Source organism: Muscardinus avellanarius (genome assembly GCF_963383645.1).
Source record: "Muscardinus avellanarius genome assembly, chromosome: 17".
Taxonomy (NCBI): Eukaryota; Metazoa; Chordata; class Mammalia; order Rodentia; family Gliridae; genus Muscardinus; species Muscardinus avellanarius.
In genome coordinates this window covers 20,350,236-20,368,755 of record NC_137803.1, presented here as the reverse complement: position 1 = coordinate 20,368,755, position 18,520 = coordinate 20,350,236, and the positions used below count along the sequence as shown (strand labels likewise).

General features: G+C 39.1%; 1 protein-coding gene across 7 annotated transcripts in view; it reads right to left on the bottom strand.

The window, feature by feature from the left end:
• Positions 1–18,520, bottom strand: part of TCF4 (transcription factor 4) — a gene marked incomplete at both ends in the record, with an annotated part of 399,211 nt that overhangs the window by 119,597 nt on the left and 261,094 nt on the right. For 4 of the 7 annotated variants that reach the window (XM_080714520.1, XM_080714523.1, XM_080714521.1 and 1 more), the window contains 2 exons: positions 16,731–16,780; positions 17,261–17,390. In XM_080714520.1, coding sequence (XP_080570646.1) covers positions 16,731–16,780; positions 17,261–17,390 — 180 coding nt within the window. Of the gene's footprint in view, positions 1–16,726; positions 16,781–17,260; positions 17,391–18,520 lie in introns of all 7 variants that reach the window. The other 3 variants (XM_080714522.1, XM_080714524.1, XM_080714516.1) reach the window with 2 other exon arrangements.

Sequence of the window (18,520 nt, the reverse complement as noted above, 5' to 3'; positions counted from 1 at the left end):
ATAGTATTTATACGAAATGAGTAATATTTGTGCCAGTGCTCAAACTAAATTTAAAGTTAGATTGATAAAAATGTATACACATGGCACACCAAAAAGATCAATAGCCTAAAAAAGGCTTGGAGCAGAACTATGCACATATTTTTTTTGTTGTGTACTATAAATTTGACTGTATAAACTTCCAATTAAAAATGACATTCACACCATGATTTTTGATAAAATTTTGCACAGTAGGAATACTCATTAATGCAGGGTAATACAGTGTGATAAGCAGCTTAGACATCAAAAAAGGAAAAAAAAAGCCAGTTGGTCTACTTTTTACTCGAGTAAAATAAAACTTAAAAATTAGATACCTGAGAAATTAATTTAAAAGAACATGTAATGGCATTTTCTAAACCATGTTGAATCAAATCAAGAGCAGCCATTCTCTAGTCGGTTACTGCTGCAGAGACCTCAATCCTAGCACATGCACACACAAAATGATACCAATATGTTAAATATGTTACAATATTCAAAACAGAATAAAACACAACTGAAATAATTTTGCTTATCCTGTAATTATCCTTCTAAATAAAGTATATGCATCTACATACATATATAGATACACATTCGAACATTTCATATAAAATGTCTGAATTCTTTTCAGCACTGGTAAGGGAAGAAACCCCCATCAGGTTCAAAGCATGTGAACATGGGTCATTTCTTGATTATCTTTAACTAGAAAATACAAAGTGATCATGTAATTCTTAATTGTGTGTTACAATAAATTGCAAAGGAGGTGTGTCTGTGTGCTGGTAGGGAAATCAGTAAAAGGCAACATTGTTTTCAGAGTACTATCAAACAATTTGCTTTCTTTAGGGGGCAAGAAAAAGAAAGAAGCTACCATTTGAGGACCAGCAATGAAAGGGTTAACCGACATATGCTGTATAATTGGGAGATGCATTAATGATTATGAATAGTAAATGATTTGGTGCACAGAAAAAAATATTTTAGTCAAAGGGACATGTACCTATCTTACATGTTTATTAGTAACTGTATATAACTAGAGAATTCTATTAAGAATCTTGCATTAGTGGTGCAAATACTTCCAAGGGTACATCAAATTGTAATCTTTCATACGACATCCATCAAACCAGGCTGGAGATTTTGACAAACATTAAACACAGTAAGGAGGCAATTATGTATGCATGATTTAATCTGCAACTAATTAATATGCAAATTTATTCATATGTTAGTTACTAAATTAAAAATGCAAAGAAGCCCTTATGGTGATTCTCGAAATTTTGCACAAACAGAACATTTAAAATGTAAGAAAAATGAAGTTTTTTAGAAACCTCTAGCACACTTTTAGTGCTTCTAGTACCTGTTGCATTATGAAGACTCAAAAATATGTGTTTAAATACTAGATAATAATTTAAAAGGTGTGCTAATTTTATGTGAGAATGTGGGAACAGAAAGGTTAATCAGAATTCTCTCGAACTCTTAAGAGATGCACTCTAATTACCAGACAAATGGTATTCTATTTCTAAGCTTCCTTCCCTGCTTTTGGGGTTGTCAGAAGTTGGTCATCTTCCTGATTATCTCCCGCAAACAGAAAATGGTCCAAAGTTTTGAGGCAAATAAATAGTATTTGAAAGCAACCAGATATGTTGAAAATTCCAGGGTAACTTTGAGGCCATTTGGTGTTCAGTATACATGCAATTCGCTCAAGATGGCAACGCGCTCTTTTCCGCCTTTGGGGAGCAGCCCTTTACAACACACAGAGAAACGGGAGGAAAATCTTGAGGAAGGGTAAAAATTCACCCCGACTCTCTTCCCAATGAATCCTCAAAGGAAATAACGCGGCTCACCGGACACCAGCGGCCTCCCCCCGGAAGCAGGGTCACTTGAGCTGAATTCAATCAGGCTATTTTAGTCCCACGTTTTCCAGACAGTCCAAAATTGATCTGAATCTTTCCTGGGAGATGAGGGGTGTGGAGTGGTGATGGTTTAAAAATATCTTTGGGTGTCTGCGTACCGGGAAGTATCCATTCAAGTGCATGGTGATATGCTTTGGCATGACTGCCTTCTGCAAGAATCTGATTTCCCTGTGCCTGCTAGCAATCAGCAGAAACCCCATGTGCATCACTTCGCCTGCCTCTGGTTACCTCTGCATCCCAAGTCTGACGGCCATGTATTCATTCAGCTCCTGGAGCTGGCCCTCGGAACAGCTGTAGTGGCCTCAAGAAATCAACACAAGTCAAGGGTATGAGGAAGCCCAATAACAGTGTCTACGGCTCTTCCCAGGGCACTGAACTCTCACCCACGTTAAAAAAAAAAAAAAAAAATCGCCATCAGTTCCATCGCTGCCAAGTGACACACAAAAAGGAAGTTAACCATTGGCTGTTACTTGCATTCACAGTCTGACTCTGATTTCCCAGCTTCCCTGAGCCCATTCCGATGCCAAGCGGACTGCAGCTTGCCCATTTCATTTCGACCACGGCAGCCAAAAAAAAGCGCTGCCCCACCGTGCGACAACAAGCAGTCTGTTTTGATATTAGTACCTCAGTATGCGCTATAAGAGAGTCAGATGTCCCCAAACTGCATGCCCTCCCCCGAGGGACTCCGTCCCAGCCCTCCTTGGCCAGTGAGATGGAGAGCATGTCACAAATCCTGAGCTGGGAAGGCACAGGGGACCAGGGGACGGGACGGACAGGCACCATCCGTCTCGGGCTCAGACAGAAATGGCCAGGAGTGCCTCTTCTACCGGGGACAAGATTCATGCCCTCCAATTCAACCCTCGTGTTGAACTGGAAATATGGGCTCGGATTCTATTCACTCTCTGCCAACCAGCATCCATGGCCTCACACTGAATTCCATACAAAAGGGACTCTTTTTCTTATATAATTAAATTGTAGTAAGCACTAGTGAGTAAATATCAGATCGTTTTCCTTTCCTTTCGTGGAAGATAGGGGAATAGTAGGGTTCAAAAGTGGCTTTCCCCCCTGCCATCCGTTCTTAGAGAAGAATGACAGTAAAATCCTTCCCCTCCTGACACATTTCAGTATCTTTGCTAAATTCACAGAATCGGGCTCTAACCCACCTTAACCTCTGAATGTGCCTTGTAACGTTCCAGTTCTCTCCGGCAGGGACATACCATGTGTCTTATGATCCCAACCAGGCACTCTCAGGTGAGGATTCCACTGCAGGGCATTTCTGGAGTCTAAGCATACCGAAGGCATCTTTAATTTTTACAGGTGACTCACTTTTTGTTGTGACCAAAACTGAACATAAAGCTTTTAAAAGCTTAAATGTACACATTTATGCATTCATTACACAGTGTTAAATCTAATTTGTTCTTTTTACTGTCACAGGAAGCACATGTTTAAAGCAATCTGTTTCCTCATGTGAATGCCTTCCTGTCTGTTTAAAAAAAAAATTGTGACACACTTTACCCCGAGTAACCAAGAGGTGATCATAAATATCCCTAAATAGCATTAAACAGATATGAAAGACATTAACACTTTCAGAATGCCAAAGTAGTATTAAAAAAAAAATTCTAACAGATGCTCCTAGGTCAAAAAGTGAAATGTGTGTTTCCTGAAAAAAAAAAAAAAAAAAAAGAAACACTCTCATCAGAATCATAAATGAACTGAGTGCAGAAGTGTGGTGTTAAGGAGCAAACGGGGATGCTCTCGGTTACGAACACAAGCCGGCTAGCCACTGCCAGCACCATAAAAAGCCAAACCCGAATGGAAGTTCGATGAAAACCGATATCCTTTGTAATCCATGAGGTGGCCATGACTACAAACGAGGGATGGCTCAATCAGATCTATGAAGCTTCCCTGAGAAAGACTGCGTTTCTGAGAACCACCGTTGTACCAGTCCTTGCTTGGGGGCACCAGGACCGGTGTCGGGGTTCATCAGCCCAAAGGGACTTTTCCTGAGCAATCTCACTGGGTCTCTGATTCTTTGGCAAACTAAATTGGCTGGGGAAAGGCATTCTTTGTGAAAGAAATGTTAAGATCGTGCTTCTGAGACCCTCCCTCTACCTTAGGCAGATGTTTGTTTGGGTTTGTTTCTCTTTAAATGCAAGAGTTAAATAACCGAATCTCATTTTAAAAATGTTTTAAGTTTCCCAAAGCGGACGTGCAAAGTTAATTTCTCTTTTTTAAATTAGACAGTGGCACCGAGAAAAGACACAGTCCAATACAGTAAAGGCTTGAATCCAGCAATCCTTTGACTTTACCTTAAAACATCAGAATAGACATTCCTGCTTATTGTTGCAACTTTACCTACAGTCTAAAAGAAACTGAACTCTGCTTTATTTTATAAGAGAAATGAACTGCCACCCAGGACCACCTGGTTCTCACACCTTCAACCTGCCAGATGAAGTTAAAACCCCAGGCCCATCCTTCATGGTGGCTGGGGAACCAGAGCTGACCTTACAGAAAGGCAGCCCCGTGTCTCACTCAGGAAAGTGAGTGCTTGTATCCTGAAGTGTTCCAAAAGCACACAGACACAATTTGAAATAAAGAGCAGGATTGCTTAATGGCAGAGCTGGTTTAGGTATAAACAAGTCATTGACAGCAGGGATCGAGTTATAAGGAAAGCACTCTGGGCATCTTGCTCTAACTTCCCATTTCAGGAGCAGTCCCTCTGCAGACCTGGGGTCTCCTGATTAAAAAGGCGGACTAGCGGGGCATGGCGGCACACGCTTTTAATCCCAGCGCTTGGGAGGCTGAGACAGGAGGATTGCACAGGTTCGAAGCCAGCCTCAGCTACTTAGTGAGGCTCTCAGCAACTTAGTGAGACCCTGTTTCCAAATAAAATAGAAAATAGGTTTGGGAGTATAGCACAGAGGTAGAGGGCCCCTGGGTTCCACCCCAGTAACACGTTAAAAAAAAAAAAAAAGGTGGACTAGATATTTTGGCTTAGGTGGAGATGGTGAGGTAAAGATGACAAAATTAATAAAAACATCTACAGCATTTCATAATTTCAGAAAAAGCAAGTGATCTGTGTTAGATCACAGTGTGCAAGCGACAGCCACCTTGGCGCTCTCTAGTACGCTGTGATGTCAGATGGGGTTTTTTGTTTGTTTGTTTGTTTGTTTGTTTGTATGTTTGTTTTCTGTGGTACTGGCGATGGAACCCAGGGGCATTCTACCTCCAAGCTACACCCCCAGCCCTATTTTTTATTCTTTATTTTGAAACAGGGTCTCGCTGAGTTGCAAACAATCTCACTAAGTAGCTGAAGCTGTCCACGAACCCCGATCCTTCTGTCTTAACCTCCCAAATGCTGGGGTTATAAGCGTGCGCCACCACACCTGGCCTGTCAGATGTTTTTTTCCTCCAGTGACAAAAGAAATGTAGAGGTACCTTGTTGCTGAAATTAGCGTTGCTGGTGCCTATCAGTACTAAATGTTAAGGTATTACCGACATGCATCGCATGCAGCCAGTAAGCATCACAGACAACTAAAACCACAGCTGATGGATTCCAGGCTTTCACCGCTGGACCATACAACCTCTCTTCCAGAAATGCTCTCCTGGGTTCCTGGGCTTTTCCATCTGATCTGCTTTGTTGGGCAGAGGTTGTGTGCTCTATACAGAGGTGTGGAAAGCCAGTCTCCACAAAAAGGAAGCTTTCAATGTATAATTTAGTCCAGATAGTTCAATACTTTAAGTTAACAACAGCCAGGTTATAAGAGAGATTTTTGCTCTACAATGTGTGATGAACAGCCGCAAGCAGCACACACAGCATTATGGTGAAATCCACAGAAACCTTCTAGACAGACTCCCCAGGTCTCCATTGCAGCCTGTCCCCAGCTGTGTGACCTTGAACATGTCTCCTTGCCACTGTGTGGCTCAGATTCTTTATTCATGAATAAATAGTAGAACCTATCATGTGGGATTTTTGGAGTACAAATGATTTTGTAGATGCAAACTCCTTAGAATAGTGCTGAGCCCAGAACAAGAACCAAGTTGAGGGTTTATCATTAGTAGACTGAATATATCTATATACACATCCATATCCATATCCATACACACATATTTGCAGTACTGGGGATTGGACACATGGCTCTACTGCTAAGCTACATCTCTAGCCATTATTTTATGTTAAATATTTTTTCTAGCCTTTTTTTTTTTTTTTTTTTTTTTGCGGGTCTGGGAGTGGAACCCAGGGGCATTCGACCTCGGAGCTACACCCCCTGCCCTATTATTTGTTTTTTATTTTGGAACCGCTTCTCACTGAGTTGCAGAGGGCCTCACTAGGTAGCTGAGGCTGTCCGTGAACCGCGATCCTCCGGTCTCAGCCTCCCGAATGCTGGGATTATAAGCATGCGGCCACCACGCCCGGCTATTTCTAGCCATTTTTATTTTGAGGTGGGTCTCAACTAAATTGCCTTGATTGGCTTCAAACTTATGACCCTCCTGCCTCAGCCTCCCAAGTTGCTAATATCATCTCAGACACAGGCACTGTGTATACCTAATTTTTCAGACAGCTACACAGCTTTTTGAAAGCAGAGGATGTCAAGATATTAAACAATGGAGGGATCTTTTTTTTTTTTTGGCCAGTTTAGTGGTCTTTTTATCTTGCAACACCACTTTTCCTAATGCATTCATTTATTGGGAATATGTTTCCAAGTAATAGGCAGAAGGCAGTGAGTCTGGCTTGTATGGAACAACAACAACAAAAAATGTACCCAAAGCATATCCCTTCCTTTCTTCAAGGTAATATTCTATAATAAGCTCAAAAGAAAAAGAAGTGTTGGCTAGAGCTGGGCACGGTGGCCCACGCTTGTAATCCCAGTACTCGGTTGGCTGAGAGGGACAGACGATCGCAGCTTCTCAGCCAGCCTCAGCTACTTAGTGAGGCCCTCTGCAACTCAGTGAGACCCTGTTTCAAAACAAAGAACTAAAAATGGGGCTGGGGTGTAGCTCAGAGGTCGAATGCCTTTAGGTTCCATCTCTAGTACTGAAGCAGTGTGGGCTATTTATTTTTTTTGAATCTATGATTTTCCTAAAACGTCAGACTTTGCAGCCTTTAAAATGTTCAAACTCTTCCCCTAAATAGGGAAGCCGGTGACCCCACACAGCGAATTTCATTAAGCATGGCTGGCCTTAGTGGTGACGCTTCCTGATTTAAATAAGAGTCAACCAAGGGGTAAGACACATTCAGCGTTACACAGTGTGTCTAGTCTTCAGTTAAAAGTTAGGCTTTGAATAAATATGAACCAAGAAAAGCAAGTGATTAGCTGGATGAAAACAAGCTCCCCCTCCCAACCTGGATACTTCCAGCTTGTTATTGTGGGGTTTCATGTAACACTGACGTTGTTGATGCAATTTAAGAGAGAAAAATCAAAACAGCATTTGTCTGGAAAATCGCTGCCTATAATCCCAGCTAGAGCTGCCCATAATAAATATGTTAAATTCTGGCCATATCAATTAAGCCACAGATTATATGTGCCCATGTCCCGTAGACCTCTAAAAATAAAATTCATATAAAGCACTGTATGAGGGTCCCAAAAGTTTCGGCAATCAAATTTCACTCATGGGGTGGGTACTTGAGCGTTAAACAGGAGAATGTGTTTCTCTTACAGTCACGCCTTCAAATAGTATATCAGTTAGGGAAGTCGGCTTATGTTCTATTCAGCTTAATGGTTTCAAAAAGGTAAACCGACTCCACTGGTCTGAATCCCCAGGCCATGAGCACTCTTTAAAATCTCAGCTTCAAGCCAGGCATGGCCGTGTTCACTTGTTATCCCAGCATTTGGGAGGCCGAGACGGGAGGATCGGGGTTCGCGGAGAACCTCTACTTAGTGAGGCCCTTTGCAACTCGGTGAGACCCTGTTTCAAAATAAAGAATAAACAAAAATAGGGCTGGGGGTGTAGCTCGGAGATAGAACGGCCCAGAGTTCCACCCCAGTACTGCAAAAAAATAAATAATAAATAAAATTAAAAAATAAAATCTCAGCTTCAGTCTAAAGAGACGTGGGCTGAGTCCTGGGTGCATCCTCAGACAGACCATCTATTTTCATCTCCTCTGTGCACATTGAGAGTTACGAAACTTACAGACACAGCCCTGGTTTTCATACCCTACTTGCTACTGAATTACTTTGTGCTTCGAGTTTGTTTCATAATGAGCAAGCCAGGAAATATTACTGTACCCTGTGTTAATACACCTGAGCACCTGGGAAGCAACCCGATTCCCTAAACAGGGTTACTTGAAAACATTAACGTGAAGAATCAGCCACCTACTTGAAGCTGCTTTCTCAGAGCAGTTAATGATATAATGATATACTGTGCCAATCGGTAGAATGAAAGCCATTACAATATTATTATAAGTATAATCCAGAAGGCATATTTAGAAGGATATGGGTTGGGAGGGAGGAAGCTGCTGTAGGCAGCCACGTACTCCTTCTCAGATGATAGCAAAACAATTGTTCCCAAACAGCATTTTCCTACGATCATTCACTGGTAGCACCAAGTGGTACCGGTGACAGGTTTTTTTTTGTTTTTTTTTTTAATGTAGATGTGAAGAAGGACACCAGTTTTTCATGATTAATGGTACGACAAGGGTCATTTTGTTTCCAAGAAAATCTAACTCTTTCTAATATTAAATCTAACTCCCTCTAATATTAAAGGGCATTTCCTTGGTGAAATAAACTTTAATCCCCACGGCCACAGCCACACAAGACAATTCTCTTTACAGTTGCCTATGGACAGGGAGAGCTTCGCTGAGCCAGAGAATGTTCTCGCCCCTCGGTTCCACCGAATAATGAAAATACATTCAGCAAAATTTAGTACCCACACACACAAAGAAGCTCTTTTGATTGCTGGAGGAATAGATGCTCACAGCCCAACCTCCCACCCGCACAGAATAGTGATGATTAATTCCTCAAATAACAAAGTTAAGAGAGAGTGGCTACCATGGTGTCACAAAGCCACTGCCAGAAAAATCCTAGTGTCCTTTGCAGGTAATAGCTTTCTCAGACTTTGGGGGAATGAAATCTCCATGTCTCACTCAGCACCAAAATCATGTTCATCTGCCACCCAGAAACGTTACAGGACGCCGAGTCTCCTGCACTACCTGAATTTCTCTGAAGAGGGAGCATATGCTCAAGTGAAGCCTGGACTTCTGCAAGGGTTCCGCAGGCAGCTGAGAGGGGAAAACATCGGAATCCTTGCCCGTGCTGCTGTTCTGAGATAAAATAATTGGGTATTGGAAACCACACATTTTACAGTGCATTTTATGACAGCTCTTGGTCTTTTAAAACGAGCACACACTAGCTGCACCAAAACACCCTGGGATTTGAGGGATCAAGGCTGAGAACCCTACTGCCTTGAAATGCGAGTTTAAAATTTAGTGCAATTTACTTTAAAAAAAAAAAGAAACAAAACAAACAAAAAAACAAACAAACAAGGCAGGTGTCAGTCAACAACCTGAATACAGGTATTTTCCATTAAGAAAATAGGACTTTGCTCTTTTTGAAGAAACTTCTTTTAGGATTACCGCCACTTTTTCTGAATCTTTCAACCTTTTGACTCAGATTTACTTTTTCCAAACAAACATGTCAAAATGCTTAAAACCCCAGTAATCACACCTTGAAAATGCAGAAATTGGCAGTAACCGACTAAACGTTGAAAAAGAAAATTTGGCTATGTTAGAATGCAAAACTGTTTTAATCCGTGGACTTTTGGAAGTTTTTTTAAAAACTGGTATTCAACCAAATATCAAACCAAGCATCTATAGTGTCCCATAAATATATAATAAATTAAGAGTAGAGCCAGATGCTACAGAAAGAGTTTTCTAGTGTCAAAAGCCACAGAAAACATGTAACAATTCCCTCTCTGGGTAGCATAGCCTTGCGTGATTTCTGTAATAAGACCACTAAGATAGAGATTCTAAGACTTCACACCAAAATATATTCTTCTGTGAAAGTGGCAAAGTTAGGTTCAAATAATAGTTGCCTGAAACACATTTTTTCCTATTTCAACAGAAGAGTAGTTTTACATTAAAGCTGTTGTTCCTGTTGCTGAGAGCTTCACACAAAAGTCCTTCTAAAATCTTAGCAGGTGACATCATATACTGAAAACTTGGTTAAAAATAAAAATACACCCTGAGAGGTGGAGGAATATATCATGCACACCTTGGAAGAGCCTGCTGAGAAGAAAAATAGACGCTGCTGGCCAGAAAGGAGTGTAGTAGAAGGGGATGGAGGGGCTGTGTTTTGTTTGAGTGTTGGGGGTGGGTAACCTTTTCATTTGTAAAGATAATCCAGGAATAGCTCACAAATACACAAACCTCTCATCTGCAGCTAACGTTTATTTTTGTTCTCTTGTATTTCTTTTCTTTCTGTATATAAAAATATGATCTTCAGAAACCTTCTCATTGGAGGAAGAGGGGGGTAGGATTGGGCTTTGTGGTCCAGAGAAGAAGGATGGTAGAAGAGGAGCTCATTATTCAAGAATTCCAAACAGAAATGAAGAGAGCTTTTAGGAAATTTCCAGAAGATTACAATCCCTAATAGTATTAATGTAACACATTTTGTATGTTTCTCCTATGTGCTTTTGAAAATATTTAAGGGAATGAGAACCTCCAATGGGAAAAAAAAAATAAAGATCCTCCTGCATTCATTTCATATACTACAAATTCATAAAAATTATAAGCTCCATAGCCTCTAAGAGGATGAGTGGAAAAGATAAGATTCATTCCCAGAAAAATAATGTATGTCCTGAACTTGACATTTTTGGTTGGATTAGGGAATTCAGTATTAACTGAACAAAAATAAAATGCCAAAAATCAACAACAACAACAAAAATTCTTTGTGATGAGTATTTTCCCAGTTTTCAAAGTGTTCCCCGGGACTACCCTATATACGCTGTATAAGTTGTGTGAACAATAATTTTGTCCCATTTGGGATAATTTAATTGTATTATCCTTAATCTCCTTCCTACCTACCTATACATTTTCATAACTAATAAACACAACCCTAATAGCCAAGCCTAATATTTCAGGATCTTTAATTAGAAAAGGAATGTGCTACATTTGTAGCTAAATGTTGCAAGGTATACTAACATTTTAATGTAAACACATACAGTTATACTTTAGAAATTCATTCTCTCTCTGTCTCTGTCTCTCTCTGTCTCTCTGTCTCTGTCTCTCTCTGTCTCTGTCTCTCTCTCTCCAGAAAAGAACCTCAAAGGGCAACCTTCCTTTTACTATCTTATCGAACAATTAGCTACTTCTAGGATTTCCTACATAGAATGGTGTCCAGGAGGATGATACTGAGTTTACATGTGAAGGGCAAGAGCTTCATATAAACTTCATTTGAAAGAAAGTTACAATTTGTTGACATGAAAAAGCAGACAGAATGACAGACTGCAGCCTTCTGGTTTCCTTATGATCAAAGTCAAAGTGATGGAAAAAATTAGGTATTTTTAAATACTGTAATTTTCAGTCATATGTCATTTCTAAGCTCCCATTGTAGACCAAAAAAAAAAAAAATTCACCTTTAAATTGTGATTTCTTTAAGCATCTGGGCCCCCAAAAATGTGTTTTATTTTTTCTCCCAAATAGCTAAAAGTACAAAATCAGTATCATGTTTGAAACCTTCCAATATGGAGGCTCTTATGTAAGGGAAAGCACACAGGACACTTACTATTGCTAGATGATCTATTTTTCCTGATTTTCCTAATAATCGATCTGTCAAAGTAAGCCTAATGTAGACTTAAAGAGTTTACTTTATTTAAGCACTTTTTTCTCTTTTGAAACTGGTAAATATGATATCAACCACTCATTGAGTGTTTGTTTTTGAAGTCCTCCTAAAGATTTGCTCATGTCTTGACTTGGAATCTTCACATCTGACTTTCTGAAGTTTTGTGATAGGAGACATTGTTCTCCTTAGGATCCACGTGTTCCCAAGTTTCTCGGATCACTTAAGGCTTACCAGCTCCTCACACTTTAAACCTCAAACCAACAACTGAACATAGAAACAAACTTCATTGAAAAGTGCAGTTTGGCCGGGCGCGGTGGCGCACGCTGGTAATCCCTGCGCTTGGGAGGCTGAGACAGGAGGATCATGCAGGATCGAAGCCAGCCTCAGCTACTTAGGGAGGCTCTCAGCAACTTAGTGAGACCCTATTTCCAAATAAAATATAAAAAAAAAAAATAGGTCTAAGAGTATAGCCTGAAGGTAGAAAGCCTCTGGGTTCCACCCCCAGTATCACAAAAAAAAAAAAAAAGAAAGAAAGAAAAGTGCAGTTTGTATAAATATCATTTTTTTTAAAGGGTGGGGGTCATAAACTATTTCTTAGAATGAAGCTTCATATTTCCAGAGAAAATGGTAAAGTTCCCAAACTTTCAAGTAAGTTCCTGGTGAGACTGTAACTGGTATTTCAAATCAGATTAAGAAGTAGAGACAAATTATACTAACGTTTCAAATAGAAAGCTGTTGCTGCTAAAATGTATATAATTTTGATAAGAAGCTCAAGGCTTTGTGTAGTTACATGTTGATAGGCACAGAAAATACTTTTGGAGAGGCAGCATCTGGCTTTCTTTCTGTGTGTTTGATAAGAATACCATGATACAATATGAAAATTGTTACTTTCTAGATTTTAATACTTTCATCTTAATTTTTAGTAAGAACCAGGGATCATTTTCCCCAAACTGTAAATTTCTTTTTCTTTTTTTTTTTTTTTTTTTCTTTTGCAGTACTGGAGATTGAACTCAGGAACATTCTATCTCCAAGCTACACCCCCAGCCCTATTTTTATGTCTTATTTTGAAACAGCGTCTCACTAAATTGCAGAGGACCTCAGCCTCCCAAGTCCTGGGATTACAAGGATGCACCACCTCACCGGGGTCCAAAACGTAATTTAATATGGTGTATTTTTGTATATATGAATACATGTGCATGATTATCAGACACTACAAAAACCAGAAATTTGCTGGAAAGAGCAGTAAAGTGGGAAAATATTAAGTTTACAATGAAATGCGGTTTAAAATAAAAAGCCAAGGATGTCAAGATCTAAGAAATCAAGAAGTTCACACGGAGATCGAAAAGGTCAGACATGGAAAGTACATAAATTACAGCATTAACCAAAGACAAACTTTATCACTAAATTCTCATCAGAACATGAGGGCTTTGAGAAAACGTTCTGTCAGCAAGAAGCTGGGGGACTCTCATGGACATCTGGGTAGTTGCCATTCCATATAGTCTTTGCTCAAATAAATAAATAACAAAAACAATCCCCCTAACCTGAACTTGAAGTCTCTGTTCTCCAGAGGAACAGTTGCCTTCCCCCCATTGTACTTGATCCCAAAGACCCTACTGATGTTTCGTTGTTGTTGTTGTTGTTGTTGTTGTTTTGGGTTTTTTTTTGCAGTACTGAGGATGGAACCCAGGGATATTCTTCTACCTCCAAGGGATACTCCCAACTCCCAGCCCATTTTCTATTCTTTATTTTTGAATCTGGGCCTCATGGATCCTCCTGTCTCAGCCTCCCTAATGCTGATATTACAAGCATGCACCACCCCGCCTGGCTTTGGCCACGTTTCTTGTATCATTCTTTTGCCATGTCAAACTTCCACAGGGACTTGAGGTCTCTAGACGAAGCTCACAGGATAAACACACATTTATGGATCCTGTCAGAACCCGGGCATGAGGCTGGGCCAGGGTTATGTATTCCCTCTCTAGAGACTCAGCAGAGTTCTCAAAACAAGACCAAGTAATCTCCCCCCACCCTTGTCCCCTGCACAAACACACAGTCTTGATAGCCTGTGAAGATCCAGCCTCTTGGTAGCTACGAAGAGCCCTCTGTCTCATGGAAGGTAGTGGTATCAAAGTCACAATGTTAAAAAAAAAAAAAAAAAAAAGAAAAGAAAAGAAAAGAAAAGAAAAGAAAAAAAAAAAAACTTCTCCTCCCTTTTGGTGATTGAACCCAAGGACATTCTACTTATACTTTCAGACCTATTTTATTTTCTTATTTTGAAACAGTCTTGCTGGGTTGCCGAGAGTCTCACTACTTGCTGAGGCTGGATTTACCCCTGTGATCCTCCTATCTCAGTCTCCCACGTAACTGGGATTACAGGCCTGTATCACCTCACCCAGCTAATATTATTTATCTTATGGAAGAGAAAAGGCCCATTTCAAAAAATGAGAGGAAAAGTGAGTGGGCCCAGTAGATTATGACAGTCTTGTAACTATTTATCGTGGTAAATATGTAGCAAAGAAAACAAAAAAATATCTTTATTTTGTCCTAATCACTCCAAAAGAAACCTTTTGCTATCCCCAGTCTTTCATTATCTGTTACACAAATACTCTTAACAGACTGAGAGAAGTTTCAAAAGTATCTCTTATCAGATAAATGCTTACAGTTTTCTTTGAGCTTCAGAAAAAATAAGCAGGAGAGAAGTCTAGAAATGAGAATCTAAGACCTACTGGAACAAAAGTCTTACAGTATGTAGTACAGACTGTTTCTTGGGATCAAGAGAAAACACATTTTATGTGGTAATAAAACATGGGATCTTGTAAGTAATAAGCAATTGACAAATAAAATAAAGCTAATATAAATTAAGTTAAATCGCTAGTAGAATAGAACTGGAGATATTTTTAGAGTACCAAGTAAGTAAGTGACAGAAGTCTAAAAAGTTACCCAAATTCTTTTATTCTTTCTCCTCAAACATAAAAGAAGAGATATAATTTCAATTTTTAATTGACCTTTCCTCCTCCTTATTTTTCAAAAAAACGCTATTTACCAAAATATTCCACATGGACCGTTAAAACATTTGGCCAAGATAAATTCTCTAAGAAGAGTAAATCCTAAATTGACCATGAAAAGCCCCAAATTAAATAATTTAAACTAAATTTTAGATTTGACTTCTATTTATTAAAAAAGAAACATACTTTAATATTCCTGAGCATATCATGACTTCTCTGCAACACATAAATTGTCTTGAGAGCAAAGAAAAAACCATTACTAAAATTTTCTATGGGAGCCAGTTAGCTATTGGGAAATACTTAAAATTTTCAATAAACAAAGAAAAATTGTTTTTAATATACAATGCCACACCAATGCACTTCTTAGAAATTATGTAGAATTCTGCATAAAAATTATGCAGAACATTGAAAAACAAGATTTAATTTTAACATGAGGCAGAAATAGAATTTTCATAGCTTTTATAGCACAGATTTATTCTGTCTTTCAGAACATTCAAAGGTCCATTTAATGTATTTAATATTGTCTGTACTAAGTTCAGGGTATGTTGAAAATGTAAATAGCTGGGAGGACTGTATTATTGGAGGCTGTCATAAAAGCTATTAAAAGCTAAAATTTCATCTACATTAAATCCACCACTAACTTCAAGCTTAAAATATGCTTAGAAAAATCCCTTTGGGGAAATCAGTCGATTTCAAAACAATATAGACTTTCAAAGAATAATAGCTTGGTACATTTTTAAATGACTTATTGGCAATCCAAAATGACTATTTTATATGCCATTGGCAATATTATTTACACAATATTTTTCCATATTTATGGATAATTTTTTGGTGCTTCCTCAACATTATCAAGAAGTCTGTGATAATCAGCACACAGAATTTGTGGATTATCTCTGACAAGACTTATTCTGATATATTCATTTAATAATTTTTTGGATGAGCTCAACTGAAATCAAGTCAAATACACAGGTGTTTGGGTTAATCTAATCTTAGCACATTTGCAAAACCCATTATTCTTCGAATTTATTACAAATGAAATAAAACTAACATGTGGGCATTGATTGGTAGTGTATTTTCAGAAACCTAAATATAATTTTAACGTATAAGAACTTCTAGTGAGGCCCTTTAGCCATACTTTTCAAATACTAGCACTCTACAAAATTCAAATGAAACTTTCTCAATATATATGTATTTATGTATCACAGGAAGGGAAGACATTAGCGCAGAAAAAATGAAAGGGTAAGCAAGGAAAGACGGGAGGAAATCATATTTTTATTCGCCATAAGGAGGAAATTACTAGAAATAGATCAGTTCTAAACAAAATTAAATAAAATATCTAGAACCTAACATCTGTAAGTGCATACAAGGATTCAAATCTAGTTATCATGTGTTTAGTGAGATCACAACCAACTTTTGCTGAGCTGGGCCTGGGGAAGGCTTAGCAACTCCTGCCCAGACCTCCAGCTCCTGCGAAGACCCAGAATTCCTCGGTTACAGCTGGGTTCTCCGAGCTGTCACCTGGTACTAACAGGGGCAAACAGGGACTGAGAGGCAGCTCCCTCTGCAACAACATTTATTCAGCAACCTCTCTGGAAGATAGAGACATTCTCCCTGCACTCTGGGCTGAAACCCATGTAAATTTCCTAAATCCGCTCCACAAATCTCCTTTCGCATGCAAATCCATAAATCATCATAATACTGACAAAGAATTTAACCAACACATGAAACTAATGCTCATTCTCTTGAAAGCCCTGTACAGGTAAAAGTGCCTGAACTTCTAGGCACTTTTTAAAGGCTCTCTTCAGAGCTTAACCCTCTGAGTAGCACGATAACCACCCAGCTATCCAGGGCGTGCGACCTATCTCTGCAACGTGGGTCAGGAGGCTGGACGCGCAGGTCATTCCTCCTTCTTCCACATTCTAGATAAACACCCTGCTCCGGGGCGCAATGGAACCTTGTTTACTTCTATTTCCTTCTCATCAAGACCAAACAGAACAAAATAAGTATGCAAAGCAAAAACAAGCAGTACTTACTGAAGATGGCAAACCTGGAGGAACTTTTCGAACTTTCTTTGTCTGTACCTCTGAAAGAAAACGAAGAAGTGGTGAGCTCCCGTGGGCCCATTTTCCAAATTAAAACAGATTAAGCCAGGAAGCCATTGAGATTAGACCCAATTTTCTGAAGTCATTACCATGGAACTATAGTGATCACTATCATCTTTTATTTCAGCAGAGATCAAAATTTTTAAAATTTTTTTTAAAAAGTAAAAATACTATATTTAGCTGATTACCGTTTTAGTTTTGTACAAAAATGGCTCGTATGTGTATCACCAAAAGAAACTCAGGAAAAAGCAGACACCAAAGAAGTTCTCCTGCTACTATAAGTTGTTATATAGTGAGCTACTGGGGAGGGGATCACTACCCTGACAGTTTGGCCAAATTTTCTGGGATTTTGGCAGGGCAAAGGGAGGCAGAGTAAGGGAGGAGTGAGAGGGTGTTGTTTGTTTGTTTGTTTGTTTGTTTTTTAAGAAATAAACAGGTATTGAAATAGAAAAAGATCTTACCCATGGCACTACTGTGAAGAGGCCTTCGTCGGGGATTATTGCTAGAATACTGATAGTACTGGGAACCAGGTTTGGTGGGCGAAAGGGTTCCTGGATTGCCCATATCCATGTCCCCTCCGAGGAGACTCTGCTAAAAGGTTAAAAAAGAGAAACAAACAGATAAGGTTACTTTCTGACATTACCCCCACCAGCTGATTGTTAGTGCTGTTTAAACCAATGCAATAGAGAAATAGCCTCTGCTGAGCTCAAACAATAACAAAACGAAAACCAAAAAGGGGAAAGCAGCCTAAGCAGCAATCCCCACGTTTGCACATTTTTATTCCTTACTTTGAGGAAGAATGGAGTAGATGATGTTCCCTTTAAACAACCTAGTTCTTGAGCTTTTCATAGGACTAACATTTTAATTTCATAAGAAAATGGCATTACTGGAAGAGAGTTGTTTTATTTAGACTTAGGCTCCTATCTGGGAGCTATTCATGCCTTTCCTTCACAAGAACCAACAAGGATTTTATTTTTCCTCTCAAAGTACACATCTTGCCTGGGCTGCACACACTGGGGTGGGTGTAGAGGAGCCCCCCCTCCCCATCGAGGACCCTGCCTCTTACACCAGCATATCAGAATCCTCAAGGGATTTACGAAGCACCCAGAGAGGAGAAGGCACAACCAAACCAGAAAGAAATTCAAACTCTCACATCAAGTTTCAAAATCATAGAAAAAGTAGGTAGGCATTCTAAGCTTACAGGAAGGAATCTAAAGGACTTTAGAATGCTCTACAGGAAGCGAAAGCACATCCCCGCAGATTAAACATTTACCTGAACACTAGAAAACTTTCACAAATATCATTAACCTATCACGGTGTGACAAAATACACTTTCAAAAATGATGACATAAGAAAGATTATCTAATAATATCACATTTTTCTAAAAGCTACGTAGAAACTTACCCATAATATATAAACCGCCTGATTATACTCTGCATTGAACACATTGTTCTTTTAATTATTCTGATATGCAATAAAACAAGTGTAGATAGTACCATTTATATTAAGGACAAATTTACTGTTTAATAAAGAAATTTTAAAATTAAGTACTAAAAATCTAACTTTATCGTTACTTGTAATCAACTTTTACTGACTGAACTAATTACTGTCCTTGATAAAGTACAGAATGTGTTTTCCCTAATCTAAATTCTAATCACCATGTCACTCACAACAGACTTAGGGATGCTTCACTAACAGACTATTCACATGCAAAATACTCT